The 21,799-nt window shown below is 38.3% G+C and overlaps 1 protein-coding gene across 4 annotated transcripts in view; it reads left to right on the top strand.

Annotated features, from left to right (window-relative positions):
• LOC124167527 (sodium/hydrogen exchanger 9B2-like) overlaps positions 1-21,799 on the top strand; it is a 391,566-nt gene that overhangs the window by 137,429 nt on the left and 232,338 nt on the right. For 2 of the 4 annotated variants that reach the window (XR_006866705.1, XM_046545472.1), the window contains exon 3: positions 20,761-20,775. The exons of 1 other annotated variant lie outside the window; for it this stretch is intronic. Coding sequence is in view for 2 of the 3 variants with exons in the window: in XM_046545472.1 (XP_046401428.1) it covers positions 20,761-20,775 (15 nt within the window). In the remaining variant the exon portion in view is untranslated. Of the gene's footprint in view, positions 1-19,014; positions 19,184-20,760; positions 20,776-21,799 lie in introns of those variants that run through there. One more of the 4 variants, XM_046545474.1, reaches the window with a different exon arrangement.

The following is a 21,799-nucleotide window of genomic DNA, read 5'->3' as shown; positions in this document are numbered from 1 at the left end:
ATGCATTAAATTGCAGATGTATAATTTCCTTTTATTTTTTGAACTAATATAAGTTCTCCATTTAGATAAGATTTTGGAGAGACAAATGACTTATTCAGAAAGTGTCCAGTTGATCTTTCGTTGCTAAAAAGACCGTTTACACTCCACAGAGAATGTTGATCCTCAGATCAAATATAAACAACCTTCTTTCTAACAGGGATGAACATGTTCCTTTGAATTGAAGGGTTCTAAGGATAAAATTTCATCACATACCAAATATGTTCTGGATAATGTGTATTATCACACTTTCCAATCACCAACAATCACAAAAATAAGTAACGAGTAACCGATCATGATAACGGGATCCAAAAAATATTACTGTTAGTTCCAGGGTAAATCCAGGCTAAATAGACGGATACGAGTTTCCCCCTTATGGTTAATCTTGACTTTTACATTTACAAATTATTGAGGTAACAAAATTAAGAGTGAAGGTAACAGATCTAATATTAATGCGATTGATATAAATTTCAATTTATAATACGTTTAATCAAATTAAAATTACTTCTCTTTCTTGCGAAATTTGCATTAGCAATTAAAAACCTCAATATTTTATTTTTTGGGCCTATAGAATATTTTTCATTTTAATCGAGGCCGTACGAGTAGCAAATACCATCGGATTGTGAGCGATTAACTGCTACCAAGAGAAGTGTAGATTTTTTGTCGATTCTGCAGATAGGTGCAATGAAATAAATTCGCAGAATAATTACTTTAAGAAGAATAATAACGTAGTAAGTAACACAGCATGACTAAATTATATTTTCAATTCATTGTGAAAAAAATACAGTATAAATAAACTCCTTCACACGATAAAATTCTTTGTTTATCAGATTGCATGAAATATATGAAAAGCACGAAACTTCTTAATTTTTAACTGTTTGTGAATAAATTCTCTTCCACCAAATCTTGTATCACTCTTTTTTATCGGCATTTGCAATGATATACCTTAATATGCGAATACTCCAAAAATATGCATACTCATCATGACACAATCCCAGGAAAAAGAGGATAAATAGCTGTTGGTGTGTAAAGAACGAGTCGAGAACCATTACCAAGATCGAGTCACAAACAAAATGGCGCTAACCGGTCCACAGGCCACGAATTCTTCCAATAAAAAGAAGCAAGGTCGAAGTTTCGTTGTGATATAATGACTGTCCATTGGTTTTCTCCCGATCGATCGAAACTAGAGCATCGCGATTAGAGAAGCAAGGTGGATAACTCATTTCAAAAATAAAAATGACGGGTCTAAGGCTTGAGAATAAAAGAATTCTTTATTAGCATCTGAGCGCAGAGATTCTTGGACGACGACGGCTTTCGTCGAAAGTTTTCTAGGCTTGGAAAACTATGCAGCTACCAAGGGCATCTGATGTTCCAGTTTCAATTTCCCAGAAAGAATGGCCAACACATCATGAGCGTTATGGAGGCGATGAACAAAAACTAATGCTATTTTACACAATCAAAATTTTAATGCAGAAATCGAAAGTAGTTACAGGGAAAAATCTTGCATTGCCAGAAGGCACGCATAAGTGAGCTAGCAACTGTTCTCTGTTTTCCGTATATTCTGTTATATGCCCTGAGGTTATCACCAATCATAGATCTAGGCCAAAGAAGAATCACCATATAACCAGCCGTATGCATTATTCGTGTATGTTGTTAATATTTCTTCAAGAACGATTAGTGAAAATCCATTGTACTCCATTCTGCATTGACATTCTACTGGGAATTAACACACGTAAGCCATACCGAACTCTCCACAGTTGCTGACGAAATGGATTCTGATGCATGAACCGTTTTACCGAGGATAGAAGCAGCGATGGAAAACGTGGCTTCGAAAACGGCCAATTTTTTCAAACGTATATCATTAGGCGAAAACTCGTTCTCGAATCGCCTTTTGGTCCTGAAGAGAGAGAAAAATAAAAATTCATCCGTACGCGGCCAAGAAATTGAATTCGTTTTAATAATTTCTTCGAGCTCCTCCCGTGGACCTTGACCCAGAATAGGAACAGTTTGCATTACCTTGGAATGTGACTCATTGAGAGTAATTGACTAAATTGGTATGAAGCAAGCATATGCCTAACATTGAAATAAATACCTACAATCTTTAACGATCAGAAATTTTATTACGACCTGGGTTTAAATGAAATACATACTACGATTTTCCGCAATTATAAAATTTATTGCGATCCAAGTTTCCATGTTGCCAAAATATCATGATCATCCTGATGCATTGGCATTGAAACCTAGGTCATAATAAATTTAATAATCGTGAAATATTGCAAGTATTCACTTCAATATGAAAAATTCCACTCCATCACGTTTGAATCTTCGGAATTTATTCATTCCTAATATTTGCTTACAAAAATTACGGTACTACCTCCTGGTAAATATATCCCATGCCTTCAAAACACTTTAACATGAATATTTTGTTTTTAATCATTGTTCCGATCTACATCGATTTTCTAGGAGAACTGACGATTCCCCTGAGAGACTCAAAGCATTGTTCTTGTTTTATGTGGTGTTTCTGGATATGTTTGGTGGATAGTATGAATCAGTTGTTCATGGGTTTAATGCCCGCTCAAAATCTACTACCACCTTGCCACTTATATTTTTTGTGAATATGGAGATTTTTATCCGGTGTAAAACCCTTATAAAATGAACTATCTTTGGTTTCTTGGGGTATTTCGCATGTTACACAGGTAACCTATAAATGAAATTCCCAGATAAAGTTTACTGTGATAGTGCCTCTGCCATTGCCAAGAATTACTAATGATGCTTAAAATTTCTTCAGCTGTCACTTCTGGGTTCAAGATCCGTGTACACAAGCAAGCCTACAATATTTACAATGATAATTTTCTTGTACGTTATCTACTTGCCATCAGATATCTCCTGACACACAATGGATATGAGACAATGTAATTTCGAAAGCCAATTTCAATTAGGGGATAAATAAATATTGATACGAATGAATTTAGTCCTGCAAGGCATGAGAAGTGTTTACATAAGATTCTGCGAACCGAGGGGAGGAGAAAATCAAAATAATACGTTTGCCCCTGATACAAATACAGGTAATGCTGGTAAGGCAGAAGGACCATTACAGAAGTACCTACAAAATATTAGATGGCTTTGATAAACTACGAGCTTTCATTAAGAAGTAAATTGTACTTACGTTGAGGAGGTCATTGCTGAGAGGATAGCAGGAAACAGGAACAGATGCGCCTGGTAGCGTAGCGTTGCCGAAAGCAGGATCTTCCCTTCGCTTCAGTCTCGTAAATACATTACATTGCAACTAACAAACTCATCGCCATCGGGTAATTTCGGCGCACGCATTCCTTTGCACAAAACTTGACCAGTTGAAGAAAATTGGAAGTAAATTGCTAATCTTCAGGTGCACGCTGATGATGATTCACCCCCTGCCAAAAACCTGTGAAGGTGGCCTGCAGGGTAATGGATGTAGATGTCGACTGAGATCGGAATCACACATCCTGCACAAAAAAGGAAAGAAGCACACATTAAAACTCACGAATGTTTCACACTTTTAGGCCCATAGCCAGAAGCCACCTGCATTGAAGACGAGCACGTCCGTTCAATATGCTGATTTTTTAAACGCAATCCCTCTACTCAAACAATCAATTTCTAATTCGCAATACGGGGAATTCCTACATTACCTCCATATAAAAGAGAAAAAAGACCCTGGATAGCATTAAAAATCACTAAATAAGAAAAAGTCTTCAATTACTATGCAATCTCAAAGTATGGGATGACGACGAGGCCTTGGTTTCTAAATATCTCAATGAACAAGCACTTTAAGATGCTTACACGGAAGCCACTAAAATACGAGCAACTTAGTCGCGAAAGTAAGTTTAGTATATGTAACAGAGTTTTAAGTGAAACAATAAATTTTGTCGACATAGGAAATAAATCATTCATAAAACGAGTTTAGTAAATACACAGAAAACAATATTATTAAGGGAAAGCGATGTAAATACATCAACAGCGATCGCTCAAAGTCTGACCGTTCGCGATCGACACTGATGAGTAAATAACGCTACAACAAGCGAGTGCGAGTCAAATGGTCCCGCCGCGAAGGCTGCCGAGGCCAAATAAATGACGGAGGCGTCCCGCGAAGCGCCATTAGAACGGGCAGCCTGCAAGGAAGACTGATTCAAACGTGGGGCCGGTGGTCTTCCCAAATGCTGGTAACTATAACAATAAAGTGCCTGGCGTGACTCAGCTACCCTTGAGGACACGTTTACCGGAGATTTATAGCGGGTTAGCGAAGCAGAGAGCGTGACAAAAGGGGGAGGGGGAATATGAGGAATATTCGCCCACCAAGAGTGCTTCACAGCTGATGATCGGCTAACCTAGAATTCAGTTGAGAATCTAACTTCACATAAATGCTATCACATCGAATCTTAATAAAATTTGAACTTATAAAAGCTTGTTTTTGAATCAGGAGGTAGGCGTATTAAGCACCTAGTTGGCGAATTCATTTTGATCCAAAACCTATAACTCCTCATATACGAAATTCATAACTTATTGAAATATTATAAAATAAATAAAATATTTCAATCACTTTGGGGTTTTAAATATAATTACAACCAGGATTAACACGAGTAAATTCTCAGCTTATGAAAACATTCACTGTAAAAACCAGTGCAGTTTTTTAGTTTCTCTGTAAGCGTATATTTATATGGTAAATACTTCCCAAGTGAGATCTCAAATTTGTACTGTACCCTCCAATAGAATACCACATAACCACGCTCTCCCTAGGCAAATAAATTTTTCGCTTGAACTAGTTGACTTAAAGATTTGCGAGGCTGCATCGTAGAAGCTTATTTATAACAAATAAAGTGAAACCAATAGGTAGCCATAAGAAAACACGTAAAATCTATCAAACAAGTCACTATCTAACTAGAATTACATTTTACGTAACTGATATAATTCCTGCTTGAACATGTAATTCTTGCTAGAGTAATGAAGTCAGCCAATGACATCGGTAATTTTAAAAGTGAAGGCCTCTGCTTCCCACAAACTCTGCTTCCGGGATATGACCGGCGAGGCAAAATATTCACCCTCACTTTCCCCAGCTCATTGTTGCTAGTACACTGAAACCTGCCCTTAAGGCCAACCCTAATCGCGACCACTTTCTTTCGGAAACCGAACGTAGGTATCTCCCGCATAAGCTTTGTGAATTTCGGCAGCGGTCACCTCTTTCCAGGGTTTTCGGCTAGGTACCATTCCCCGACCTTTACTTTGACAAAATACTTCGGAATACCATTTTTAAATGCGGTCGTTTGCTCAGATCCGAACTCGCAATTTGCTCAAAGTATCCGAAAGATAGCAGGAAAAGATAAAGTTAGCCGAATCAAAACTCCCATTAATAAGGTGAATCTCTGGCAGGAGAAATATTGGGGTAGCACCCATTAAGTCAGAGTAAAAAGTAGTACGAGAGCTTGAGCATGGTTCTACGTAGCATGAAAAACCACCGTAACTTGCAGGTGATCACTAAATACATTTTAGCCAATAAATATGGTTTTTTAGCAAAAACTTTACTCTCACTCCAACTGTTTGTTATAAATTACAAATAAGATAGTGAATAACGAGTGACCTAACATTTTCAATTCCCACTTCCGGCACTACCGTGTCATCGCCTTTACTGGCAAAATATATAGGCATTTATCATTTGAGCAAAACCAATAGCCGTGGTAAGTTGACTGCCAAAGATGTCTGCCTAACAGCACAATATTGCCTAATTGCACAAAATAATAGATGATAGAAAATAAGTAAATAATAAAAGTATTGAATTAGTATTGAAAAAAAGAAGTCAGGAATCATGTATGTAAGTATTTTGTATGACTTTACAAATGTGAGAAAATATTTTAATGTGAGAAATTATTTAAAGGGATAAATCTAATATCTCAAAGTAAGAGAAATATTTTCATTCATTTCCTCGACTACAATTGGAGAGACAACACATGTATGTTTACTTTTGATTCTAAATATGGTAGTACGCATTGTAAGAGACAAGAAACCGAGAAATACCAGTGAAATATTAGGGAAGACTGGACAACATAGTCGTATATATTTACCGAATTTTATGTAACAGTAAATTGTAGTTACGGGAAGAATTCACTGCTGAGGAGAAAACTGGAAACACAGGGACGGAGGGCTCGAATACACTCGAGATGCCGACACACGAAATAAAAACCACTATCGCGTCTACAAAAGGAGATGACTGGACTCACCGCAAGAAATAACACTAAAGGAAAGTGAAGCAAGTAGACAAAGAGGCCTCGCTCGAGGAGCGACCGTTCGCAACTGACACTGATGAGTAACTGACGATTCATCGACGGACGAGTTGGAATGAAATGGATCGAATGCGCTCGTATCGAGAGGTCCGCCGAGGAGTATGCCAGTCTAAGCGTGGAAGAGCCTTGCGTAGCGCCATTAGACCGAACAGTCAAAAGTGATGACGTGTTTTAACAAGGAGCCCGCGGTATTCAAAGCGCTGGTAATACTAAGGTGCCTGGTGTGACTCAGCTGTGCTGGAGGACATGTTCACCAGATTGCTAACGGGGTGGCGAAGCAGAGAGATTGAGGAGAGGGGGGAAAATATTAGAAATATCCGTCCACCATACGTGCTTTACGGCCGATGATTTGCTTATCTAGAATATCATTGAGAGTCGAACTTCACTTAAATGCCTTAAAATGGATCGCAATAAAATAAGAATTACTCAAAGCATCTATTTAATCAGGAGGTAGGCGTATTAAACATATAGAGGGCGAGTTCATATTTAACCAAAACATAGAACCCTCATGAACAAATTCATATCTAGGAATAGAATATTAGACTCACAAAAAATGAATAATCTTCCGCTTCTTGATTTAATAATAAGCCTTTCCTTTTTTATATAATTTCTACCAGGATAAACACAAACAAATGCTCAGCTTATGAACTAATTTACTAATGAACGCTTTGCAGTTTTTTTAGTGACTCGGCAAGTTATATACAGGTATATAAGTACTTTTATTATATGATATATGTATTCAAGCGAGACCGCAAATGCGCACCGTTCCCTCTACCAGATGCCCACACCAATACGCAGTCGTGTATTCGAGGACCTGATCACCCGAAAACATTTCTAGTGAGGCAGAAAAAGTCCATATGTCAGACCCTCTCTAGGTCCATCAATGAAGAAATAGCGTGTACTCCACAATCCACCGCAGATTGAAGCTGGGAGCATTCAAAAGCGCGGAATAAATATGAAACATTCAATAGTTGGCATTGACTATCGTAGACAGTATACGGCGAATACTACCGAACCAGCCACGACAACGAGATTAAAAATAAACTTATCCAAGCGATGCAGAAGAGTTTCGGCCGGGTGATGAGCTGCCTACGTTTCCTTGATGACGAAAGATAACTCTTCCGACGAAAAATCGCAATCTAAGGTCATCTTCAACCATACGAAATCCCGAGAACTCTTTTGAATTACTTATGGAAGCTTCTTGATTTCTTCAATAAAATTTCAACATTATTTTTTAGCTAATCATCGTACGCAGTTTAATTATTCTGGAAAACAAGTGCTGCTGTATCCAAAACATTATGAATATTTACAGTCATAGAACACTCTTCCGCCTAAAATTCAGTAGTCATGGGCGTCATCACCCTTACCCATCACCGTAACCAGGGATAGCAAACTAAACTAAACGAAAATCTAAACCAGTAATATTTCAATATTTTCGTTCCCGGGAGCGAAATGAAGAAACGAAACGGAAAAGAATAAAATCTGGGGAGCTAAAATGAGGGTTATAACTAAATCTGAGTCAAAACTACTTCGGGTCGAAACTAAACTAAACCTCTGGGACGAATCGAAACACAAATAATATTTCGCACTGGAGGGACCACGTGATTCACCTTCGAACAGTTTAATTTCGACCCACAAATGTCCCATGAAGCATAGTTGCATACAATAGAGGTTCGCCCTACCGCCTCTAGATGCATGGGGCACTTTTCCACTCATAATCCGCAACGCAGTACTCAGTCGCAATGTGACGAAACTAAATGATTTATATCTCTCTACATTCTGTCATGAAATGGGTCGAAAGTATTCCCTCTCTTCCTCCACCACTCAACTTCTGGGACCGAAACTTAACTATGAGCAAATGAGTTTCGATTAATTTAATATCGTTCCTGGGAGTAAAGTTTCGTCCCGGGTCAAAACTAAACTCCTTGGTGATTTTAATTACGTGCGGGAACGAAACTAAACCCAGGCCTCGTGTTTTCGTTTCGTTCCGGGTCGAAACGAAACATTTTCGTTTCGTTTCACATGCCATCTCAAACGGAAACCCAGTACCTCTTCTGCATAACTTGGGGAAGCTATGAGCTGATTTATAGAAATCAGCTTCTGTCAGGGTGATGATGCGAAGGGTTTCAGAAGTTTCAACGGAAGAGTTATTTATCGTGGTAGGAATTCATGATGTTTTGATTAAAGCACAATCATTTTCCTTAATAATTAAACCGTATCAGATTATACATTTTTTTCAATTAACGATAAATAATAAAGAAGACATTTATATTCCCTCGTATCTTATTTTCAGAGGCATATTTCAGGTGAGTTAATGTTTTTTTTGGGAAAAACATCGCGAAACATAGCGAAATTGTTGTCTACAAAGATGGACAATCCCGGTGAATAACCCGAATACCTCTTTGCTGAACCTACACTTGAGCACCCAAGACTTAAATCAAAATTAAATTAACTCACTACCTTTTTAGTTTTTTTTCGAATAAGCATCACCACAATGAACCGCCATTTTGCCCGATTCGATGCTCTAAGCAAAAATCCCCGAACCTCTCTCTTTCCATTATTTAGGCCAACGTAGGTCAGTCAATCCTCGAAGCCATTAAGTTTGTATTCGGGCATTTCGCAGGGCGAAACTCAAGGGCATTTTCTGCTTAATTTTCAATCACTTTCTATTTGCTCACTGTAAAAGGCCAACAATAGCTTGAAAGCTGACTTTGTTCATTTTATCATTCGCAATTTATCTGAAGAATTGACCTCGAGGCAGAAAAATTAGGCATTTTATAAAATCCAAGGTTAATTACCTTCAACATAATGTACTTATAAACAACAAGCGGCCCAACGTTTTATAAGACGTAAAATTCAAAGGAATGATATGCGAGTGTACTCATTCGTATGACTCGTGGAAGGTTGCTCGGGAATTCCACCGGGTCTGGTTCTTCAATTCCATCTTGGCCAACATGTCGATGTACGGGTTGTCCATCGTTATCAGGGCATCTCGGGACGATGGATAATGATATCAGAACCCAAGGGGGTTCCTCTGAGGGTTACCACGCACTGGGGCCGGGAACCATGTCACTTATACGCCCGCGCTCCCGGTAAGGGGTTTGGAAAGGAAGGAAAAAGGAAAGAAGCGCCGCCGCGATATGAGCCCAACGACGCCTCTGGGATAGGGATAAGGAAGAAAGGGAGGGACAGGGAATATCCTCGCCGCTATAGAAGCGACCAGGGCCCTAATAGCGAAATCTAGCATCAGCCATTAATGTGCCAACTATTTTGGAGGATTTTCCTATTAAAAAAGAAAAACCCATCGGTAAAATCGTTGGATACGGGACGATGGACAACTCATACGTCGAAGCGTCGGCCGAGACGAAGTTGGAGAACCTGACCCGGTGGAATTCCCGAGTAACCTTCAACGATTCTATAAGTCGGGAAAGCCTGCGATCATTCTTCATTGGGATTGCGTTCGTCATAAAATAATTTCTAAGTCTAGAAGTAATGAGGGTCAATAAAAGAAGGATCTCTAATTAATGCCAGAAATATTTAATTACATTCTTCTAGAAATAAGGCATGAGAAAAACTTTATTCAAACAAATTTTAGCATTAATTTGTTAAAATGCTTTATCTCACACAGTATAATAATTTGGAATACGTCTTTACTGTTGTATTCCAAGCATCATGAATACTTAGTAATTATCTTATAGTTTACACAGCAAAATACTGACGTAATCTACTTTATTTAGCATAGAAATTGTTGAGTACACACGAATTTCAAGACTAAACTCATTCCCATGTTCCCCAAGTGACAACTACAAAGTGTAACAAAAGCAACTATTTACGCATGAATTCCGCCAAAAAAATCAACCAATTATTTATGTATCTAGAACATGAACTGTTACTTTTATTTTTAAAAAATCTATATCGATAGCTAAGTTCTAACAACACGCATCTCAAAAATTGCAACTTTTCAGGAGAGCAAAAAAAACGATTAATTTTTCTAATTGTACGCTAAAATTAAAAACCAAAAATTCATAAACCTGAAAAAGAAGCATGCACCTACAAAAAAAGAGTTGTATTTTGATTGTATTCTATTTTTTAATGTTATTACACTATGTTAAAGATACCTGTGTCAAACCGGCCAATATTTGAGACACGTGTTGTTAGAACTTAGCCATCGATATGGTAGATACATACATGCGTTGAATCCTCAAATTTCATTTTTCCCTTTTACATTTAGTATTTCTTCATGGACGGTGTAAACTAATGTGAGCCCTTTTATTTTTATTATGGTCTTTTTAAAAAGATTATTCACCACGAATTTCAGTATTGGGGTATATATAATGTAACTACCTATATCGAAAAAGGGATTGTCAGAGTGAAACAAAAAAGGAAAGACAATGGCAGGTTCCACAATTTAATGAATTTAATAATTATTAAATAATTAATAATAAAATAAATAATAAATAATTATTAAATTGTGGAACCTGCCATTGTCTTTCCTTTTTTGATTCATCATGAAGGAGTTCCGTAATGTGTCGCCAGACACGATTGAATTGTCAGAGGATATATGCCTCTGAAATAGTGGATTCTTCAGCAAATGGATCGCGAGGAGACACGAGTGAAAAAATTTCGGGGGGCTGAGCCCCCTAAGCCACCTTTGCCTAAAGGTCTCTGTATTGATGTATATATGCTGAATATAGAACTCGCAGTCTAATATCCAATTTATTTCTGAGTAAATATTCCTATCACTTTTCAATTTCACTACACGCTAGATATATCATTGCATGATCCTCGTCGCAGCTGGGAAGTTGCGCCCAGTTATCCACGGTAGTAAACCGATTCGCTTAACGCAAAGCCAACTTACTGAAAAAGATATCTTTTCAGTTATTTCTCAGTATATAACTGCAGTGGAAAACGTGAAACCTTGGAAAAGAGAATAAATGGAAAGCAAGCGAAAACAAGTTCACCATTCAGCTGCTCGAATTGCATTTTCGATTACCAAAAGAGCCGCCTCTTAAAAAAGACGAACATGTGAGCCGGACCGAACGAGGTCAAGATAAGTGTACCATTGCGAGGGAGCAAAATTTCCTCAATAGAATCCGCGTGAAGACACCTGGGCCAGCTAGGATGAAACGTGCCTACGCAAGGTGAGCGCTCTTCAAAAGACAGTAATTCAAGAAAGTTATGGGACGCGAATGCCTCCGTCTTCGGCGCTGTAAGCCAGTGAGTGGTCCCAGCCCCGTTAAAATTGAGTCTCTCTCGTCCGCTACCCACACCAAGGGCAACTAAAAGCTCTCCCGAAAAGTGTTTGAGAACGGCGAGAAAGGGGTTGGTCCACACACGGCGGGAAATCGTAACCTCTGTAACAACTCATACATGCTCATAATATCACGTGAGTCACACATCGATCTGACAGTGTCTTGAAGGAATGAAGCTCCCAATGTCCCCCCCCCCCCCCAGGATAAGTCTAGTACCTACGCACCTATCCATTGTAGTACCTACGTACCTATCCATTGTAGTACCTACGTACCTATCCATTGTAGTACCTACGTAGATGTAGTTGACTTTGGCGTGGAAGAGGCAGAATGCCGATGTAACGCACCAATTTCATGTTTCTACACGAGTGCAGTTATGACACCCAGGCATAGCCTAAAGATACCCTCAAAGAGTCATTCAATTTCTAATGGTGGTCGTGCAAGGTTACTAGGGATTTCCACCGGGTTGGGTTCTCCATCACGACCAACGCGGTGGAAATCCCGAGTAGGTAACTTTCCACGAAACAATACGCCGGGAAATCCTGCGATCATTCCTATGGTGGTCTTCTATAAATGTTGGGCCAAACTCAGATATTTCAATTCTTCATAAATCTAATTCTATTGTATTTTCTTATGTGTTAACGTCAAGGAGGTGCTATCTGGCATCAATGGCAGTCACCCGAATACTATTGCGGGGAACAAATATAAGAAATATTTGTCGCTAATACCTGAATGAGCTCATAGCTAGCTAATGAGCTAGCATTCTCAAGCTTATTGTGAGAAGATTTTGGGATAAAAAAGTAAAGGAGAGTTGTAATTCCACACTCGTTCGGCCACACCTAGAATTTAGATAGCGTATGGGAACCGGCGTAAGAAGACTAAGTCCATGAAATTGTTAAAATACAAAAGAAAGCCTCAACATTCGTCAAAGACTGTTACAAGCGTATAGAAAGAGTAGCACAAATGTTAGCGCCTTAGGCTGGGAGCCTCTAGAGAATCGTGGGATGCGCCCTACGCTTAGATTGCTTGAGCAATCGAGAATAAATATCTGTCAAAGTGATACGGAGAACGTTATCATATTGGAACCCCACAATATTTTCAGGTCCAATAGAAACGATATATTATGAGCGATGTTTTTTTCCGAGTGGATTGGTATTGGACTTCTTTTTTCCAAAACAATAAAGAAATACCACAAAAATTAGGAGTGCCTTCGAGGGATTAGACTAAAAACCTAAGGATTTTCATTGAATTATACTTTTTGGGAGAAACTCTCTGCACGAAAACCCTCACACCAGAAGCGGGATAGTGAAAAACCTGCGAAAACCTACCATTATAACGCAGTGGCAGATACAGGTTAGCGGAGGAGACTTGGTGGGGAGTCTGGGGGGTTACATTCCACCATTACATCTACATCTACATAATACACCGCAAGCCGCCTAAAAGGCGTGTGGTAGGGAGTGTTAGGACACCAGCGACACATTAGTGGAGGTCCGAACAAAATTACTATGTTATTTAGTGTAAATTGGGCACCCCAGGGGGAATATAGACCCCACCTTACCCCTATCTGTACCCGCCACTAATAGTAGTTATTATTCATAGGTGAAAGCATTGTACAACCGAAGTACCGACAGTATGATAGAGTGGAATGAGTTTGGACGGATGGCTAGGGAGATGAAGGCGGGGAGAAGGGGGATGACTGTGAGATAAGAATCATTTTCTTTCCCGCATGTCCAACCACAAGAGGGGCAGCCCTGAGGCGAAAAAGGGGATTGGCCAAAAAACTCTTGCCTCGCTCGCCACCTTCAAAAACAGTTTCCATCATAAAGATCCCCAGGGACATACGGGAAGGTGAAATGATATTGAGGCAAGCCTCCATATCAAACTTCGTAAGCACTTCACCGAAATATTTTCGGCCCTAACCAACTATTTGTTGAATTTAGTTATCTCGAAAATCAAAATTTCAAGGACTCTTCCCACAGTTCCAAGGCGTTCATTCATTGGTCCACTCCAATCCAACCCAGAAATGGTCTCGGCCGAGCTCCCATTCAATCCTTTTCGTGCCTCCGACCAATTCTTACGTCATTCAAATGCTGCCATTCTTTTTCAAACTCCACCCCTTCATTCTCAGCTAGCACCTTGCAAGCGTTCTCTGCAATGACCCGTTATCCTTCATTAACCTGTCAAATGGTCGGACAGTTTTGCGAGCGTAAAATTTCATTGCTTACTTCTAGTGAGAATTGTTTCAAGCGTAAATAGAAAATATAACTCAACTTCCCAAACACGTGCAAAAAAAGAAAATAAAACCCACTCCAGAGGTTGGCTTGCAGAAATTAAAGGCTGTTTCACCCGGAGTACGTCATTTCGCAGGCCAGTACCGCAATTTTTTTAAATTGCGAGAATGCGAGTTTGTAATTAGAACAGCGGCTTTTTTTGCCAAATCACATGAATGAATGATGAATTTTACGTTTTGTATTTTCCTAAGGGTAATGGGAGAGATGAAGAAAAAAGTATCAGGAAAATTTAAACTTGTTGTTTGTTTACCTAAATATACCACATAGAGGGAGAAAAATAATAAAACTGTTATGCTCCATACTAACACGAAGATACAGTTTTTGGTTCCTGAATTACTGAAGTTTTTAATCCTCTATCATTTTCTATTTTAGCCCACAAAACATATGCCTATGACATTGAAACATTTGTGAATATATAATTAATTCATATACGAACCGAAAGCTTATATATTTTCTAAATATCTACATTTCAAATGCATGCCAGATATATGTATTATATAGTAAATTATTAGCACCTTGTAACATTGCATGTAGTTAATGCCTAACCAATGATATTGTTGGCTGGTTGAACTTTGGTCCACCTTCAAGGCAACTTTAAGTCATTACTCTTTACTATACTTAATTAATATTACGAGTAAATACGCTGGATCAATAAATAATTTACATATTTGTACAAGCAAGCATCTCCATCAAAACCCAAGCAAAGCTGAGGATTTTTCTTATGCAATTTCCAAAAATCGTAATATGGAAAGCTTATTTTCTTACAAAAAACTAATTTTAAAACTAATTAAGAGCACCCGATATCAATTTGGGGATCTTGCACTCGATTTCAGGTCTAGGCAAGTCATTTTTCTTTAGTAAAATTTTCAAAATGCAGGTAAACCTACTCAACCGCATGCAATGCCGATGAGCGAACAGAAGCACTGCTACTTAGGAGTGCATTTCAGCAAACTTGAGACAGCCGACGAAATCTGGAGGTATTGGCGAACTCGTGTAAGGCATACATGGCATGGGTGGGTATTTGAAGGTTATTGAGGAGCAAAGCGAGAAATGAGAGGGAGAGATGGAGGCGAGGTAGGCGTGACTAACGAAATGCAACGAACATTCTCACCATATCTTATTACACGACCAATGCTGACGTAACCACAAAGCAATATCCCTCATGAAATTCAAGTTTGATTTCAGCCGAATGAAGCATCCTACCGGGTGCAGAAATTACTTTTCCAAATATATGGTTAGAGATTTGCCATTGGTGAATGTACATGATAAAATTTCTTACAGTTAATATAGATTCTTAGATCAGAAATTATAATTCCCGCGTCAATTCCAGCCGCTCCGCATTCTGCAGCTGATCATTTAGGGTCTTCAAAAAGAAACAACCTTAAAATTTAGCTCAGTTTTCATGAAAGTATCATTCTTTTAGTTCAATCACAGAATAAAAATACTAATGCATCAAAAAGTAGTACGTGGAACTTTTAACTTCTATCCATCCCACTTTGGATGAGCTTTGTTTCAAAACGTCATTTTTTATGATTTCCGTCAAATTTCATTTGGAAAATACTTAAACGCTGACATAGGGCCGGAGTGGGCCCTTTAGTGTTCTAAGGGATAATGGTTGCGAATTCATATAGATCTACATGACTCTCCTATATATTCTAGTCCACATAAGTATGGCATCCTGTAGACACCTTCTTGATGATTATGTGGTAAATTGTCTTTCGGTCCTGAGAAGACATTCTAGGTCTTAGTCACATAAGTAAATCTTGTGATGACGTTATGCTTTTTTAGTAGTCTTTCGATCTTCTTTGAGGTACCGGATAGTAACGGGATGATAGCACGTGTTCTTGATTCGGTATGATCATATTCCTTGTTGGTCTTTTCCCCAAATGCAAAAATGAAATCCCTCTCGGTGAAGCCCAGAAGCCATGAGACGTCTGAAAATTAACGCCACGGAAAACTATGAGTCAACTATAAAGCACTTCCAGATCTTTTATTCTTTATGATATATTTAGAACTCTTCGTCCAAACTAATCCACTGGCTAGTAAAATACCGCTCATCTAGGGTAGGGGGGTCAGTTTCTGTCAACTCCCACGACAAAGATTTTGTTTCGGAGTGACCCCTGGCGTTGATCGGTATGTGAGCTCCTTAGCCTACGGTCAACGGTATTGACATCTACTGACTTCGCGAGGTTATTCTCAGAAGCAGGGTCCACTAGACTATATACACTGTAACGTCGTGGCTTGTCCAACTCCATTTTAAATTAATTTATTCAATTTTATACATTTATTTTCGTACGTTATTCGGGTTTATGATTTTAACAATTTATTTGTTAACAATGTATGTTTGGTTAGGTTAATATTTTAGATTGATTTTTCTTAGTTTAAAAGAACATTTATATGTGTTTTTTATAAAAAGAATGTGATTGTTGAGAAGACAATTAAAGAGAGAAGACTTGAAATGAAGAGGGAAATGCCAAATTGAGATTTTAAGGAAGTATATACAACTTGAGGGATATCGACCTAGGATGAGAACTGCCATGAAAAAAATATATGAAAATGATTTTTTCATGGCTATTTTCAACCTTGGCGTACAGAACTTTGCAACTGTGCGCGCGGCTTCGCACAAACTACAACGTCATTTATTCTATTTGGTGCTCTACAAGACTACGTAGATTTTTACATTGCGTTCTCAGATGGTGTTAGGTATAGATGAGTATTGAGGGAAGGTGGTCTTGTGGTGATGTGGAAGATTACTCCTAAGGGTTAGGATAGGATTGGAGGGTTAGAGAAGGATGAATAAAGCTCGGATATGTACGAGTTACCACTAGGGAAACTTTAGAATTAATGCTCGTGTACATCTAAAAGGTACCCCGTTAGCCACCACTGTGGTGTGTGAAAGGGATTAGTATTTCTTCCCTGCATGCAGCAAGCTAAAACTAGGTGCTATCAGAATGTGATGAGCAAATACATGATAGGGGTTAGCTATCGCCAAACAATCATAATTTATTCCTCTTCCTACCGGCTATGCTTTGGCCCAGTCGGTCATGCATCACTAACCTCGGACATGCAAGGAAACGTCTTCGGATAAAGTAAAAAAAGATAATAACTTAACAATTAAACAAAGGACCATTCTTTTCATATCGCGGTCAATCCAGTGGTGATATTATATCGGTCTTGGAAGAATTAATTTTGGAATTTTTCCATTCTCGTAACCATTTCCCTTTTTTCATGCTCATCGTCCAATTTACTTTAGAATATGGGGTCTCGCAAAATACACTTGGCCATATCTTCAAATGTAGTTCCTTGAAAACAATTCAAAGTTAATTCAAATAATTTTGTTTTATTCCAAAAAAATTATCGCTCCAACTGCTTTTAATTTGGCTGTACTTGGGTGTATTAAAAATTACATACGAGGTAGTAGTGCTAACACTAATATATATTCAATAAAAGTTTCCTGAGAAATTTTTTGTGGACTAAAATTAAGTTATTTTCATTGTGAGCATCGCATCTTCCGAAAATTTAAGCATGAACTAATTACTGTTATTCATTTATTGGATGCTGAGAATAGGAAAGGAATAGAAAGGTAAGAAAAATTATAAGAAAAGGAAGGCCATCCTCTGAAAAGTATCAGATGGTCCAGAAATATTTCTCTCTATAACCCTTCTAACGATAAATATTCCACCCAATCTATCCAAACAGTTGCCAACCTAATGCCGTTTGCAATCCCTCAGAATGGGTTGACGACAGCCGTCCCGCTATATCTTCAGCCAACCTCTCCATTCCGGAACATCCTCCACATTCCATAACCTTCATTATTTGCGTCCTATAGCCCAACTTTGGTCTTCCTTGGTATCTCTTGCCTTCAACCATTTATTCTAAAATAATTGCTTCCAGCTCCTTATGTCTTAGTGTGCGGTCAATAAATTTTTCCCATCCTCTTATTAAATGTATTATCTACGTAGGCTGGGCTCTACGCTTTCTTCATGCATCATAATCTGTCATACATTCTTGCCAGCTTATTCTGTGTAACGTTAGTGGTATTGTATCTCAAAGGCCCCTAATATTTTTATATTATCATGCCCCAAAGTCTATATTTCGCTTCCATGCAACAATAAACTTAAAAAAAAAACAATTAATCAGCTTTTTCTGTAAAAGAATATTGATGGCATTTATACCAAAATGTCTTCTTTTTGTAGAGAGCAATGCTTGCCTAAGGATTCAGAAACGTAGACAAATTGAACAGCTACCAGCCAATGTTATATTGCGTCTTCAGTAAGCAAATTGTCTCATTTGTTGCAATAACCTTCCATTTAATATAATCCTCGCCTCCTTGTCTCCTGCTATGACAGTCAACGGGTCTATTCTGCCGATTTATTTCTATTAATCAGTAACATATACAGATTATTACGATTGTTTTACGAATGTGATCCCAGCAACATAAGGCATAATCCTCGGGGGTCATCTGAAGCTCCAATCTAGTACAGTATCTATGCTTGAAATGTTCAAGGAGTAATAAATAATATTATATTCAAACTATTAATGCCATAGCCTATTCCATATCCTACACACTATTCCCTACTTCAACCCTCTCACTGTGTTAATCCACTGCTGCTTGTAAATATACATCGGAGAATTTTATTGACAGGTTGCATCGTTGGCTAATAACATTGTTTATCATAAACCCTACTCACATTTTCGGTATCCTATACCTCGTGGCTACCAGTTATAAAATATATATCAATCATAAAAGAAAGCCCTCTCTAGCTAGGTTACCGTTCCATGAATGACACCCTATGCTAATCTGCATCTAGTAGGGTAGCTATGTTTCGAACTCCTCGCGTGCGAGCCAAAATAAAAATAAATTAAAAAACAAATTAAGATGGAGGAATGGGCGGGCTTGAGTTGGAGGAATCGTGGAGGGGGGGGGGAGGGAGGGTTGGGTGAGACCGTCGGGAGATGAAAGTGAAACAGAGGAGTGGGGGGAAGGGGTGGAGGGGGTAGAGGGGAGGGGGCGGCTGAGAGGGGAGTGGGGGGGAGGTTTGAAAGAGAAAGATCGGGAAAATCGTGCATATCAAAGCTTTAGTCGTATATAACGCTTCTCTCGCGTCGGAGCGCCTCCACTTGGTAAGGTTACCTCGCATGAAGAGGCTGGTAATGGGCTCTACTCTAGCGTGTGACGAACGACGTAAGCAAAACAACCGAACGGAAAAGGCGCGGACCCCTCCGGGCCTTTAACCCTAAATTTCGGATTACCATAAGCGCGCACCTCCGGCGAAAAAGATGGCGGCGAGGCGCACCGGTAAGTTTCTTCGTTTATTCGGACCATTTTTAGAGAAAGACTTATAGCCGAATTATTTATTGACGAACTATATTTTTACAAATATTATTTAAACATACACAGGGACGCCTTTATAGCCCACGGAGAGTTTCAGATCTTTCCCATTGACCTTCCAGTAAAAACCTATTGAAATACTCGTTTTTCTTCAAAAATAAATTTAAAGAAACATAATTAAATACAAAGAAAATTAATCACTAGATGTGGTTTTGGGGTATTTTCATTCGTTTCCAGGCAATAATTTAGGTTCTCGTAACATTCATAGTTGACAAAATGGCATTTTTACTAATAATACTTATGTTACTGGTACGTAAATATTAGTCACCTTAATAACCCAAGGAAATGGGTGGTTCATTCCCTTACGATTTCATATAAATATTGATTAGAAAGCTCGTTTTTTACCAAAAAAGCTATCCATAGAACATATATAATACATAGCAACTTCAGGGAAATTTGATTCGATTTCAGACAGTTATTTCTCATTTACCGAATTGTTGTAGCACAAGTTAAAACTAATAAGTCATATATTATCCCAAATTGGGAACAATACCTCATCTTGTAAAAAGACTCTTCATTGAAATATTTTAGCTTGACTTGAGTAATTATACGTAATACGGCATGTATCATTTATATTGTTTCACAAATTAGGCATACATTTTAGAGGAAGTAAAAGCTTGAATATTAAATATATTCAAAGTGGAAACATTTAACTAGATCGGGAATTCAACCCCGAACCCATTGCTCTCCGTGAAACTGACCCGACTACCCCAATATCCTGGGTCCCTGATAATAGGAGCCTGTTCTAGGTCTTTAAGAAGAAAAAAAAATGTGCGTAAATGCCCACAAAATAGGGGACCGTGGGTCGATTTCCAAACCATACAAATTTAACCCATTATAATTTTTATCAGATTTATCGCTGTTCCTCCAGCGGATTCAAAAATTCAAAGCTTACTTTAAGGTTACTATAAAGATATCCCTTCGGATCTTGCTACAAAGTGCATCGTCAGCAAAGTAATACTTTACAATGTAAATGATATAAAAACAAATTACAATAATAGTTGGTAGTGAGTCTTTCGAAATTATTTGAATGCCAGATATGATTTGATAAAATATACTCCATAGTCGAATTCCAGACGAAAGTAAAACGCCGAAACTTAACAATATGGTATAAGTTCCATGTTCATGTTTTTTACGAGGCAGAAGTATATATGATTAACTGCAGCATCATCAAATAAAAATATTTTTACGTAATTACGGTTGCATATAATTAAGATAAAAGACAACATTTTGTTTGTTGTCACAGTGACGCATAAAAACCATGGACTCAACACAAAATTAATACAAATATCTCTATGAAATTGCAACGGTTGTTGTTGCCAGGAGTTCTATTGCGATTTTTATGTGTAAAACAAGGTTTGAATAAGAACACTGTATGAATTTTATATTGATTTGTGAAACATATTCTTCATGACTCATGATTTTCTATATATTAATTCAAACTTTTTTTTCCCTTTCCGGAATGACAATTGTCCCAACTGCAGCAAGTTTCCATACCCGTGAGTACTTGTGTCACTTTCATTCTATGGTGATGGATTACTAATCATCTCTCAAACCATGGGTGAGGTGAAGTGTGCATCGAGTGACATAAGTGATGGTTCTTTTAGTTTTCTGGAGTGCTTTGCTTCAATGTGGAAGCTTGTGGAGAAATCATGGATTATTCACGTATGCCTCGACAGCTAAATGGTGAGGATGGATCACTGCTCCAATAAAAAAGTAAGCCAAAGGAACTTGTGATTCGTTTTTACACTGCGTGCTGTTACCACGTGACAGACCACATCCATGACCATCGCAAGGATATTTATTTTCGTGGGTCAGGGTATAGTTACCATTATATATGTTCCCTTATTGTTGTTACGCGCCAAATAACAGGTATGACTGTGTAATCCCATTGCAATCGGATATACCGCAGCGCCCTTAATGTGTCGGTTCTATACCCACAGACCAAGAGAATTCAACAGAGATCGTATGAATGTTTATGTGACGCCTTTTGAGAGTGATATTGGCATTGAAGAGAGAAAGGTGTTGTGCCGGAATGACGCGATTGTGTGAAACAATTATGGAAAATCATACGCCCAAATTCGATTCAAAATCTATTGTTTTCATTCAGGCGAAGTAATTACGAAATGATGGCAGAGGTGTTCAACGCGGGTGGTTGAATATATCCGCTATGGAAAAGTGAAATGTTTACAGGGACATGACAAGTTGTTCGCATCCAAAAACTTCACTAAATCTCAGATTATAAAGTGGCTTAGTACCCAATTATCACACGGATGTGAAGTTACCCACCACTATAGTAATCGCCGTGAGATGACCATTAGGATTCACCGAGATTCAAATTTAAGGAATTTCTACGAAAATATATCCCTTTTAATGCCAGCCTGTTTTGCCTGGTATGCTAAAGAATGCCATGACTTTTTTGGCGAATTTGTAGGTTTACACTTAAATAGTTATATAAAGCCTAAGATGCATTTTCATAATTTAATATATTTTTTTAATTTGCTCCCATTTCTTACGGGTATG

Source organism: Ischnura elegans, chromosome 11 (genome assembly GCF_921293095.1).
Source record: "Ischnura elegans chromosome 11, ioIscEleg1.1, whole genome shotgun sequence".
In the NCBI taxonomy this organism is placed as follows: domain Eukaryota; kingdom Metazoa; phylum Arthropoda; class Insecta; order Odonata; family Coenagrionidae; genus Ischnura; species Ischnura elegans.
The sequence above is the reverse complement of the archived record's forward strand: the minus strand, read 5'-3'. Positions and strand labels throughout refer to the sequence as shown.